The 12,898-nt window shown below is 44.5% G+C and overlaps 1 protein-coding gene across 1 annotated transcript in view; it reads right to left on the bottom strand.

Annotated features, from left to right (window-relative positions):
• The window catches only part of PHACTR4 (phosphatase and actin regulator 4), a 105,407-nt gene that overhangs the window by 37,690 nt on the left and 54,819 nt on the right, over window positions 1-12,898 (bottom strand). The window contains exons 5-7 of the mRNA XM_011981760.1: window positions 10,085-10,249; window positions 9,166-9,552; window positions 547-1,144 (exon numbers count right to left, since the gene is read on the bottom strand). Of these exons, the coding sequence (XP_011837150.1) occupies window positions 547-1,144; window positions 9,166-9,552; window positions 10,085-10,249 (1,150 nt within the window). The remainder of the gene's footprint in view (window positions 1-546; window positions 1,145-9,165; window positions 9,553-10,084; window positions 10,250-12,898) is intronic.

Below are 12,898 nucleotides of genomic sequence, written 5' to 3'. Positions count from 1 at the left end.
GCACATGCCTGTAATCCCAGCTACTCGGGAGGCTGAGGCAAGAGAACCACTTGAACCTGGGTGACAGAGGTTACAGTAAGCTGAGATTGTGCCACTGCATTCCAGCCTGGGTGACAGAGCAGGACTCTATCTCGGGGAAAAAAAAAAAATCTTTATTCACATTTTCTTTTTCTCTTTGAGACAGAATCTCGCTGTTGCCCAGGCTGGAGTACAGTGGCACAATCTTGGCTCACTGCAACCTCCACCTCCCAGTTAAAGCGATTCTCCTGCCTCAGCCTCCCAAGTAGCTGGGATTACAGGTATGCGCCACCACGCCTGGCTAATTTTTGTTATTTTCATAGAGACAGGGCTTTACTATATTGGCCAGGCTAGTCTTGAACTCCTGACCTCAGGTGATCAATCCATTCGCCTCAGCCTCCCAAAGTGCTGGGCTTACAGGTGTGGGCCACCGTGCCCGGCCCACATTTTCTTTCTATGAGTAATTTTTTCCAAGCAGGGCTATCTAGAGTAAAGGAGAAACAAGAGGCAAGCTTCAAAGGCACTTACACTTTCAGCATTTCAATAGTGATGGGAAGAGACCTGGTCCGACCCAGCGTACTGCTGTCCTCAGAAAAGCCGTCACTGTTTTCAAAGAGCAACGAGTGAGCTCTGTGAGAACCCTCCAGAGGAGGAGTCATGGGAAGTGGGCTGGTGAGGGCCTGCTGGATTCGAATATGCAGTGGGAGTGGAGGCAACCTAGAGGGTATATGGGGCTCCCCAAAGTTCTGGTCCAATATCCTCTTGGGGACTTCCTTTTTCTGATCTTCCTGCTGGGGAATCTCCTGGTGTAGATCTATGGATGGTGGAAACTCAATTTCTGGCACAACTTTAAAAGTCTTAGCAGAGAATGGAGGGGTGCGTGGAGGCTCTGGAGGTATATGAGCAGGCAGTGGCGGGGACGGAGAGTGAGGTGAGATCATTGATAGCAGTTCTGAGCCCATAGAACATGTGCTCTTCTCTCTTTCATCACTTGGTGTTTTTGTGGTGATGGCAGCAGCAGACTCCAAGGTGGGTACTGAGGTCAATGGAATGCCTCTCTTAGGTGGTAAGGGTGGGGACGGTTTTGATAACAATGTACCACTGTTTATTGCTTGGGACAGTTCAGCTGGAAAAGAGAGAGCAACACATCAATTTCACATGACTTTCCAATGCTTTGAAGGGCTGGCTCAGGGCCTAGAATTAAAGTTGAGTTCAGTTTTAATCTTTCAAGCAAGTTAAATAATTTCATAGTTTTGCCATTCCCTACATATTTTATCCTGAAACAAAGTTTATATTTATTCAAATAGAAGGCCTAATAAATGTACAGAGGTGTAGGAAGACTGATGAGTAGCTTACTTCATTGCTATGGCAACAGATATGACAATTTTTTTTTTTTTTTTGAGACAGGGTCTCACTCTCTCGCCCAGACTGGAGTGCAGTGCGCGCGATCTTGGTTTACCGCAACCTCTGCCTCCCAGGCTCAAGTGATTCTCCTGCCTCAGCCTACCAAGTAGCTGAGATTACAGGCACATGCCACTATGGCCCGGCTAATTTTTGTATTTTTAGTAGAGATGGGGTTTCACCATGTTGGCCAGGTTGGTCTCGAACTCCTGACCTCAAATGATCCACCTGCCTTGGCCTCTCAAAGTGTTGGGATTACAGGCGTGAGCCACGGCACCCGGCTGACAACTTTTTGTAATTTGATCTTTGTGTAGTTAATATGAATAGAGACAAAGACATCCAACAAAAAGTTATTTTGTGGCTGGGCACGGTGGCTCACGCCTGTAATCCCAATACTTTGGGAGGCCGAGGTGGGCAGATTACTTGAGGTCAGGAGTTCGAGACCAGCCTGGCCAACATGATGAAACCCCGTCTACTTAAAAAACAAAAACGGCCGGGCGCGGTGGCTCATGCCTGTAATCCCAGCACTTTGGGAGGCTGAGGCAGGCGAATCACAAGGTCAGGAGATCGAGACCACGGTGAAACCCTGTCTCTACTAAAAATACAAAAAAAAATGAGCCGGGCGAGGTGGCGGGCGCCTGTAGTCCCAGCTACTCGGGAGGCTGGGGCAGGAGAATGGCGTGAACCCAGGAGGCGGAGCTTGCAGTGAGCCAGGATCGCGCCACTGCACTCCAGCTTGGGCGACAAAGCAAGACTCCGTCTTAAAAACAAAAAAAAACAAAAAAAACCCAAAAAAAAACCACAAAACAACAACAACAACCCAAAAAAAACCCAAAAATTAGCTAGGTGTAGTGGCAGGCACCTGTAATCCCAGCTACTGCCTCAGCCTACCAAGTAGCTGAGATTACAGGCACATGCCACTATGGCCCGGCTAATTTTTGTATTTTTAGTAGAGATGGGGTTTCACCATGTTGGCCAGGTTGGTCTCGAACTCCTGACCTCGTGATCCACCCGCCTCAGCCTCCCAAAGTGCTGGGCTTACAGGTGTGGGCCACCGTGCCCGGCCCACATTTTCTTTCTATGAGTAATTTTTTCCAAGCAGGGCTATCTAGAGTAAAGGAGAAACAAGAGGCAAGCTTCAAAGGCACTTACACTTTCAGCATTTCAATAGTGATGGGAAGAGACCTGGTCCGACCCAGCGTACTGCTGTCCTCAGAAAAGCCGTCACTGTTTTCAAAGAGCAACGAGTGAGCTCTGTGAGAACCCTCCAGAGGAGGAGTCATGGGAAGTGGGCTGGTGAGGGCCTGCTGGATTCGAATATGCAGTGGGAGTGGAGGCAACCTAGAGGGTATATGGGGCTCCCCAAAGTTCTGGTCCAATATCCTCTTGGGGACTTCCTTTTTCTGATCTTCCTGCTGGGGAATCTCCTGGTGTAGATCTATGGATGGTGGAAACTCAATTTCTGGCACAACTTTAAAAGTCTTAGCAGAGAATGGAGGGGTGCGTGGAGGCTCTGGAGGTATATGAGCAGGCAGTGGCGGGGACGGAGAGGGAGGTGAGATCATTGATAGCAGTTCTGAGCCCATAGAACATGTGCTCTTCTCTCTTTCATCACTTGGTGTTTTTGTGGTGATGGCAGCAGCAGACTCCAAGGTGGGTACTGAGGTCAATGGAATGCCTCTCTTAGGTGGTAAGGGTGGGGACGGTTTTGATAACAATGTACCACTGTTTATTGCTTGGGACAGTTCAGCTGGAAAAGAGAGAGCAACACATCAATTTCACATGACTTTCCAATGCTTTGAAGGGCTGGCTCAGGGCCTAGAATTAAAGTTGAGTTCAGTTTTAATCTTTCAAGCAAGTTAAATAATTTCATAGTTTTGCCATTCCCTACATATTTTATCCTGAAACAAAGTTTATATTTATTCAAATAGAAGGCCTAATAAATGTACAGAGGTGTAGGAAGACTGATGAGTAGCTTACTTCATTGCTATGGCAACAGATTTGGCAATTTTTTTTTTTTTTTGAGACAGGGTCTCACTCTCTCGCCCAGACTGGAGTGCAGTGCGCGCGATCTTGGTTTACCGCAACCTCTGCCTCCCAGGCTCAAGTGATTCTCCTGCCTCAGCCTACCAAGTAGCTGAGATTACAGGCACATGCCACTATGGCCCGGCTAATTTTTGTATTTTTAGTAGAGATGGGGTTTCACTGTGTTAGCCAGGATGGTCTCATAATCTCCTGACCTCGTGATCTGCCCACCTTGGCCTCCCAAAGTGCTGGGATTACAGGTGTGAGCCACCGCGCCCGGCCTACTGTCTCTAATTTTTATTACTGTGTACACCTCTTATGTTCCCTTTGCACCTCAGCTTCCCATGTTCACTCTCCACTATATGATGGGCTCCTTGATGGCAGGGCAACCTTGTCTCCATCAACATATCATCCACAGGGCTGTGCACAGTACCTGGCATCTAGTGGACCCTCAATATATGCTTATGAGATGAGAAGCCCTCACCCTGTATCATGACAGTATATATTCCTATGGTTTCACCAAAGCCCACAATGACTCAGCAAAGGTGTTGTTGTTTCAGCAAAATTCCTTTGGAGGGCTGCAGAAGACCTGTAAAAGTGGATCATCAGATCACACAGGAGCAAAACTGGTAAAATAATTAGAGTAGTCATTTTTTCCCTGCTGAAAGCAAAAAAAAAAAAAAAAAAAAGTAGTTCTTTTGATCACCAACCTGTAACCTACTCAAACCCTTTATTTTTATTTTCATCCCACTCAGTATTCTCAAATGGTCTCAAAAACTTCCCTTAAATAAAACTGTATTTGTCCTAAATCCCAAAAATTGGAGACGTTCAAAGTAAAAGACCAGCTAATTATTTTTTTCTTTTTTGAGACGGAGTTTTGCTCTTGCTGCCCAGGCTGGAGTGCAATGGCACCATCTCAGTTAACCACAACGTCTACCTCCTAGGTTCAAGTGATTCTCCTACCTGAGCCTCCCAAGTAGCTGGGATTATAGGCACGCGCCACCAGGCCCGGCTAATTTTTTGTATTTTTAGTAGAGACAGGTTTCTTTATGTTGGTCAGGCTGGTCTTGAACTCCCGACCCCAGGTGATCCATCCACCTCGGCCTCCCAAAGTGCTGGGATTACAGGTGTGTGCCACTGTGCCCGGCCAAGGCTAGCTAATTTTGTAATTCTTCTTTTTTCTTTTGAAACAAGGTCTCCCTCTGTTGCCAGGCTGGAGTGCAGTGGCATGAATAATAGCTCACTGCAGCCCCGATCTCCTGGGTTGAAGTGATCCTCTTGCTACAGCCTCCCAAGTAGCTAGGACTACAGGTCGATGCCACCATACTTGGCTAAATTTTAATTTTTAGTAGAGACAAGGTCTCGCTATGCTGCCCAGGCTGGTCTTGAGCTCCTGGGCTCCAGTGATAGGCCCACCTCAGCCTCCCAAAGTGCTGGGATTATGGATGTGAGCCACCACACCCAGCCTCTTTTCTTTTTCTTTTTCTTTTTTATTTATTTATGTTTGAGACGGAGTCTCGCTGTGTCGCCCAGGCTGGGGTGCAGTGGTGCGATCTCGGCTCACTGCAAGCTCCGCCTCCTGGGTTCACGCCATTCTCCTGCCTCAGCCTCCGAGTAGCTGGGACTACAGGCGCCCGCCACCACGCCCGGCTAGTTTTTTGTATTTTTAGTAGAGACGGGGTTTCACCATGTTAGCCAGGGATGGTCTCGATCTCCTGACCTTATGATCCACCCGCCTCGGCCTCCCAAAGTGCTGGGATTACAGGCCTGAGCCACCGCGCCCGGCCTTTCTTTTTCTTTTTATATTAAATTATTTTAGACAGGGTCTCACTGTGTCACTGGAGTGCAGTGGCGCAGTCACGGCTCACTTCAGTTTTAACCTCCCTGGGCTCAGGTGATCCTCCTACCTCAGTCTCCCAAGTAGCTGGGACTATAGACATGTGCCACCATGCCCAGCTAATTTTTTGGGGGTTACTTTTTGTAGAGATGGGTTTCTCCACATTGTTTAGGCTGGTCTCAAACATTCTACCTGCCTCAGCCTCCCAAAGTGTTGGTACTACAGGTGTGAGCCAACCAGCCGTACCCAGCCTTTTTTTTTTTTTAGAGACAGGATGTCGCTCTGTTACCCAGGCTGGAGTGCAGTAGTGTAATCATAACTCATTGCAGCCTTGAACTCCTGTGCTTACCCAATCCTCTTACTTCAACTTCCCAAGTAGCTAGAATTACAGGCACATGTCACCATGCCCAGCTAATTTTTAAATATTTTATAGAGATGGGGTCTTGCTACGTTGCTCAGGCTGGTCTCGAACTCCTGGCCTCAAGTGATCTTTCCACCTCGGCCTCCCCAAATGCTGGGATTATAGGCATGAGCCACTGTGCCTGGCCTAATTTTATAATGTTTTAATGTCACTCATTATAAATACTTTCTTTTTTTTTTGAGACAGAGTCTCGCTCTGTTGCCTAGGTTGGAGTACAATGGTGCAGTTTTGGCTCAATGCAACCGCCACTTCCCGGGTTCAAGCGACTCTCCTGCCTCAGCCTCCTGAGTAGCTGGGATTACAGGCATGCACCACCATGCCCAGATCATTTTTTGTATTTTTAGTAGAGACGGGGTTTCACCATGTTGCCTAGGCTGGTCTCAAACTCTGGGCCTCAAGCGATCTGCCCTCCTCGGTCTCCCAAAGTGCTGGGATTACAGGCGTGAGCCACCGTGCCTGGGCCCATAAATAAATTTTAAAAAAGGCTTTCTAGAAAAACACTTCATACACACACAAAAAGATTCTAAAAATATGAATTTTAGGAGCAGTGAAAGATATATTTTTGGAAAGATTGGATTTTTGCTGATTCTCTAAAAACAGCTGTTAGCTATTCCATCTACAACAAAACTCATTCCTGATGAGACCATAAATGAATATTTTTACTTTTGAATTAATAAGATAAATTATATTTGGTAAGCTGAGGAAGGCATATATGTTAAGGAAGTAAATTCCGGTACATATACCCTGACAACAGCATCTGGCTGTAGTTTTGTGGAAAAATTCCAGAGTGTTTCTGGGATGGGTAATAATTCTCTTTCACCTGTTCAGCTATTGCTGGTAGTTTTTCCTTAGTCCTAATAGTCCATGTTATACCAATGAGAAGACAGTAGTACTTCTGAAGCAATGGTTTCCAAACTTTTGGATTTCAGTGACTAAAACAATAAAAAAAATCTTGATCAACCTTAGATTGTTGGGTTTTTTTTCTAGTTTTTTTATTGAGGTTGTCATTTTCTAAGATTTCCAAATAAGGCTTGATATTAAGTAAACCATTTATGAACATAATCCTTTTGTGAAAGAAATGGCATTTTAACCCCAAAGGATTACAAAGATTATAATTTTAGAATAAAAGAGAGTCCGTTAAATTAAATCTATTTAGCTTTAAGTAATGCTCTGTGAACTGTTCTATTTTTCTTCTTCTGCTGAGGACCCCTCATGGACTAATACTGATTCCTCAGTTACAAGGTCTATTGTTTTGGGCTATTTACCTCAAGCCAAGAATGAGCTCTGCAGTGTAGTCCAGGGTATCATACACAAATGATCATTTTATATGTTGCCTTAATTTGAAAAGGGTGGTATTCCACTGGTCTAGCACAGAGGCTCTCAATGTGTGCTCCCTGGACAGCAACATCAGTATCATCTGGGAACCTATTAGAAAGGCAAATTCTCAAGCCCATCTCAGACTTACTAAAATCAGAAACTCTAGGGGAAGCATCCAGCAGTCTGTTATCATAAGCTTTCTAGGTGATCCTGAGGAGAACACCAGTTTGCGAACACTACTATAAGGAACAGAGGTCTGGACCTGAGAGTTGAAAAGCCTATGTTCAGTTTCTATCTTTCACTAACTACAACCTTTTTTTTTTTTTTTTTGAGATGGAGTTTCACTCTTGTTGCCCAGGCTGGAGTGCAGTGGCACAATCTCAGCTCACTGCAGTGTCTGCCTCCCGGGTTCAAGCAATTCTCCTGCCTCAGCTTCCTGAGTAGCTGGGATTACAGGTGCCTGCCACCATGCCCAGCTAATTTTTTGTATTTTTAGTGGAGATGGGGTTTCGCCATGTTGGCCAGGCTAGTCTTGAACTCCTGACCTCAGGTGATCTGCTTCCCAAAGTGCTGGGATTACAGGCATGAGTCACCACGCCCGGCCTACAACCTTGAATGAATCACACACAATGTCTTCATGTTCTACTTGCCCTACCTATAGAAAAGATAAAATCGGTTTCCTGCAGCACAAGGTAGTTTTGAAAATAAGTATGTGAAGGCTCCCCAAGTTCCTCACAGATAAGTCAACATGACACTATCCTTCCAAAGTGGTGGTAATAACAACTTCACCCTGTTTTCATCAAGCTACTCCAAACTGTCATACTCATAAAATATTCTAAGCCTGTTTTTCAAGGTTTGAATCACTCTACCCAACTTGGTGATATTAAATATTTAATGAGTATAGTTTTTATTCATTCATTCAATCCTGAACAAGAACTTTAAGCAGTACTAAGCCTAGTATCATTTTTCCTGAAAAAACTATATTTTTATTAGCTTTGAAGCACTCATTAGCTTTCCTCTCCCTTTCTTGAAAATTCTTCTAAGAAACTGTACATTTATATAAAGAAAGTAGACTTAAATAGAACTTTGGGTAAATGCAAAAAATTTACTAAACCCATACAAATTTACTGATTATGTTCCCTGTTTTCTCTACCATCACTTATTTTAATATAAGAATAGTATTCTTAACTCTCCCAAGATAAAACATGATTTTCTCAGAACAATTTAAGTAATACCTTCTGCAGTTCCCTATGAAAATAACTATGCCAGACACTGAATCCCAAGTTCCACTGACATCTACAGAATCATCCTTTTATCTACTAGACTCATTTATGCTTATGGAAGGCATAGGTAGTTTTAAGTAGATTAAACAAATTTTCATTTGAAAAGTTTGCCTTGCCCCTTGTGAGCTGAGGCATTATTCTAATTTTTTCACAAGTGCCACAGATAACTCCATGTAGGTGGAATCTGTTATGGTCTTCACATATCCAGTCCAACTATACACACACACATATACACACACACACACACACACACACGCACACACAAATATAGTGTTTTGGAATCATTGTTTTAGAAAAACAGATTAAATATTAGATTAAAAAGTAGATTAAAACCCCCCAAACTTAAATCTAATCTTAGTGATGTTCACATTTATGGCCATCTGCCTCAGTTTCACGACTTTTTTTGTTTGTTTTTGTTTTTTTGAGACGGAGTCTCTCTCTGTCGCCCAGGCTGGAGTGCACAATCTTGGCTCACTACAACTTCTGCCTCCTGCATTCAAGCAATTCTCTTGCCTCAGCCTCCTAAGTAGCTGTGACTACAGGCACGTGCCACCACGCCCAGCTAATTTTTTGTATTTTTAGTAGAGACGGGGTTTCACCATGTTAGCCAGGATGGTCTCGATCTCCTGACCTTGTTGTGATCCACCCACCTCGGCCTCCCAAAGTGCTGGGATTACAGGCGTGAGCCACTGCGCCCAGCCTATTTTTTCTTAACCTAAGACTTTTCTCCATATTGAGGTCATTCAAAGGGACAAGATATGGAAAATTCTCAGAGACTATCAATATTATACCAGTTATCCAATAAAATAACCATCCAACATCAAACCAAACCCAAAACACCAGAAGCCTAAAGACTTACTTACCAATGACAGGGTTGCTATTTCTGTGAGCTGGTTTAGGGGGAGGGATAGGGGGCTGCTTGGCAGGGACCATATGAGTGAGGCTTAAGGTAGCAGTAGTGTTAGTGCTGGCAGGAGTAGCAGGCAGAATCCTGGGTGCTGGGGAAGGAGTGACAGACAGATTAACAGTCTTTGCGAGGCTTGTGGCAGCAGTGGTGGCAGCGGGTGCTGTGGTGATGGAGGTGGAGATGATGAACCTTGCCATGCCGCCAGAGGAAGTGGCATCCTTTGCTTGACCTTCATTTGCTTCATGAGAAGAGGACAAGGGTCTTTTGGGAGGAAGTAAAGGTTGTTTGGGTACATTCTCAGGAACAGACTCTGCTTCAGAATTAGGCTGGCTTCCAGTTGAGCCTGTGTAATAACATGTATGATATAAAAAGGGAAGAGAGAGTAACAAGAGAGACTGAAAAAGCTAACACATCTATGAATTTATGGCCAATTTCACCAATTAATTTATAGATTAGCTCATAGGTTACCGTTCTCGATGCCTCCCAACCTCCCCATACTTAGGAAATGTCAGTAAGAAAGGCTCAGTAAGAGATGCTCATTGTGGTAGTGATTCTTCACACGAGGGCTAGGCTACTGGAGGAGAGCCACAACAAAATTCCTTGGGTGAAAGAAGTGGAATGTGTAGCTGGAAAAAATCCTATAGGTATCTGATACTAAACATCCTCTTCCCTTCTTGAGGATCACAAATTTGGTATTTTGTGAATAAAAGTGGAGCAGGGGAGGAAATTCCCCTTAAAGTTGCTAATTAAGGTATTGCTAAAGGAGAATGTAATTCTCTCTAGATTTTACTTTTCCCTATTCTCTTGCAAACTCCTTATGTAAAGGAGAATAACTGGCTCATGGCTCTTAAACTCAAAAATCCAGAGTTTCTTACCTAGTTGTTTCTTTAGGTCCTCTTCTGGAATAGCTTTCCTAAGACTTGCTAATCTTACTGGCTCTTCTTCTACTTGGACTGGACTAGATGATGTAGCATTCCCTACAGGGGTGGTATGGCCATTCTTTAACATGGCATGGCTTGGCTTTCCTGGATCCTCACCACCTGCAAGGTCAAAGAAGAGTACAAAGTGATGAAGTTGGCATGAACAGATAGAAGAGTTAGTAATTTCTTTTCTTCTTTTTCTCTCTTTTTAAAATTGAGACAGGGTCTCACTATGTTGCCCAGGCTGGTCTTGAACTCCTGGGCTCAAGCAATCTGCCCGCCTTGGCCTCCCAAAATGCTAGGATGAATGGCATGAACCACTGCACCTGGCCAGAGTTGGTGATTTGAGACAGGGTCTCACAGACCAGGCTGGAGTGCAGTGGCATGATTTTGGCTCACTGCAGCCTCTGCCTCCCAGGCTGAAGTGATCTTCCTGCTTCAGCCTCCCAAATGGCTGGGACCACAGGTGTGTGCCTCCACACCTAGCTAATTTTTTTTATTTTTGATGGAGATAGGGTCTCACTATGTTGCCTAGGCTGGTATCGAACACCTGGGCTCAAGTGATCCACCCGCCTCGGCCTCCAAAAGTGCTGGGATTATAGGCGTGGGCCATAGCACCTGGACCAGAGTTGGTAATTTCTTTTTTTTTTTTTTGAGACGGAGTCTCGCTCTGCCACCTAGGCTGGAGTGCAATGGCACAATCTCGGCTCACTGCAAGCTCTGCCTCCTAGGTTCATGCCACTCTCCTGCCTCAGCCCCGAGTAGCTAGGACTACAGGCGCCTGCTACCACACCTGGCTAATTTTTTGTATTTTTTAGTGGAGACGGGGTTTCACCGTGTTAGCCAGGATGGTCTTGATCTCCTGACCTTGTGATCCGCCTGCCTCGGCCTCCCAAAGTGCTGGGATTACAGGCGTGAGCCACCGCGCTCAGCCCAGGGTTGGTGATTTCTAAACTTTCTTATCTTCTTTCCCCCGTCTTCCTGTTTTAGTTTATTATTGAGATCTAGATTATCTGGATGCTTAAACAGAAATAAGTAATTTCTTTTTCCAATACATGTTTGATAGGCTATTATGTGCCAAGTATGTTGTTATATGAATAAGACCAATAAAAGCCAGGCGCAGTGTCTCACCTGTAATCTCAGCACTTTGGGAGGCTGAGGCAGGTGGATCACCTGAGGTCAAGAGTTCGAGATCAGCCTGGCTAACATGATGAAACCTTGTCTCTACTAAAAATACAAAAATTAGCCAGGTATAGTGGCAGGTGCCTGTAATCCCAGCTACTCAGGAGGCTGAGGCAGGAGAATCAATTGAACCCAGGAGGCAGAGGTTGCAGTAAGCCAAGATTGCATCATTGCACTCCAGCCTGGGCAACAGAGCAAAACTTCCAACTCAAAGAAAAAAAAAAAAAAGACAGATGAATAGGGCAAACTTATTATATATAAGTAACTACAATGTTAAATGTCAAGAGCTCTAATTAGTGAAGTACTGTGGTAGGAATGAAGAATAAGTCATTCTCCTGGAGTAAGAACAGAGTTAGGAAGGCATCACAGAAAGTATCTGAGCTGGAGTTGAGATGGTCTTGCTATGTTACCAGGATGGGTCTTGAACTCCTGGGCTCAAGCAATCCTCCTCTCTCAGACTCCCTATTAGATGGGACTATGGCACACACCACCATGCCTTGCTTTTAACTGGATCGTGAAGGAGTAGGAGCCTACCATACTGAATAAAGACAGTCTGTTTGGAAGAAGCATAGCATGTATAAAGGTGTGAAGTTATTCAACATGTTTGGGGCACTGGCAACTAGTTTGGTCTGGCAGGAGAATAGATTCACATAAGAAATGGTTATGGGGGGCTGGGTGCAGTGGCTCACACCTGTAATCCCAACACTTTGGGAGGCCGAGGCGGGTGGATCACCTGAGGTCAGGAGTTTGAGACCAGCCTCGCCAATACAGTGAAACCCTGTCTCTACTAAAAATACAAAAATTAGTTGGGTGTGGTGGCAGGCACCTGTAATCCCAGCTACTTGGGAGGTGAGGCAATAGACTCCATCTCAAAAAAAAAAAAAAGAAAAAAAAAGAAATGGTTATGGGCTGGGCACAGCAGTGCTCATGCCTATAATTCCAACAATTTGGGAGGCTGAGGTGGGAGGATTGCTTGAGCCCAAGAGTTTGAGATCAGCCTGCGAAACATAGTGAGACCCTGTCTCTACGAAAAAGTAAAAAAACTAGCTGGGTGTGGTGGCACGCACCTAGTCCCAGCTAACTGGGAGGCTAAGGTGGGAGGACTGTCTGAACCCAGGAGGTCAAGGGTGCAGTAAGCTATGATCAGACCCCTGGTCTCTAGCCTGGGTGACAGAGTGATATCTAGCATCATTCTTCATGAAGTTCCAATAAGAGGTGGAGTGTGGGCTCAAAGTAATGAAGATTCTAAGGCAAGTGAAAAGGTACTTCAAAAGCCAAAGTAATCTGACAACTACTTTTTACTTTTAAAACAAGGTGGTGGTAAGATGACAACAACTATACAAAAATAGTAAGTTACTGCCCATGTTTAACAAAAACAAGATTTTCTAGAATATCGAAGCAATGATTTCAAAGCCAACAAAGACTGCTCTTTGTGAAAACAACATAATCAAAGTTTAAGACGGTGTTAATTAGTTTCTACTCAGTACACACTAGTAAAATACATGTAAAACTGATCAGTTATCTCAAGTTACTTAATCAGGGATGTCTACTTTGCAGTATCATTTCTTTTTTTTTTTTTTTTTTTTT

The sequence above is a fragment of the Mandrillus leucophaeus genome, unplaced genomic scaffold (assembly GCF_000951045.1).
Source record: "Mandrillus leucophaeus isolate KB7577 unplaced genomic scaffold, Mleu.le_1.0 Scaffold23, whole genome shotgun sequence".
Classification (NCBI taxonomy): domain Eukaryota; kingdom Metazoa; phylum Chordata; class Mammalia; order Primates; family Cercopithecidae; genus Mandrillus; species Mandrillus leucophaeus.
Note: the sequence above shows the minus strand (reverse complement) of the source record. Positions and strands in the feature narration are given on the sequence as shown.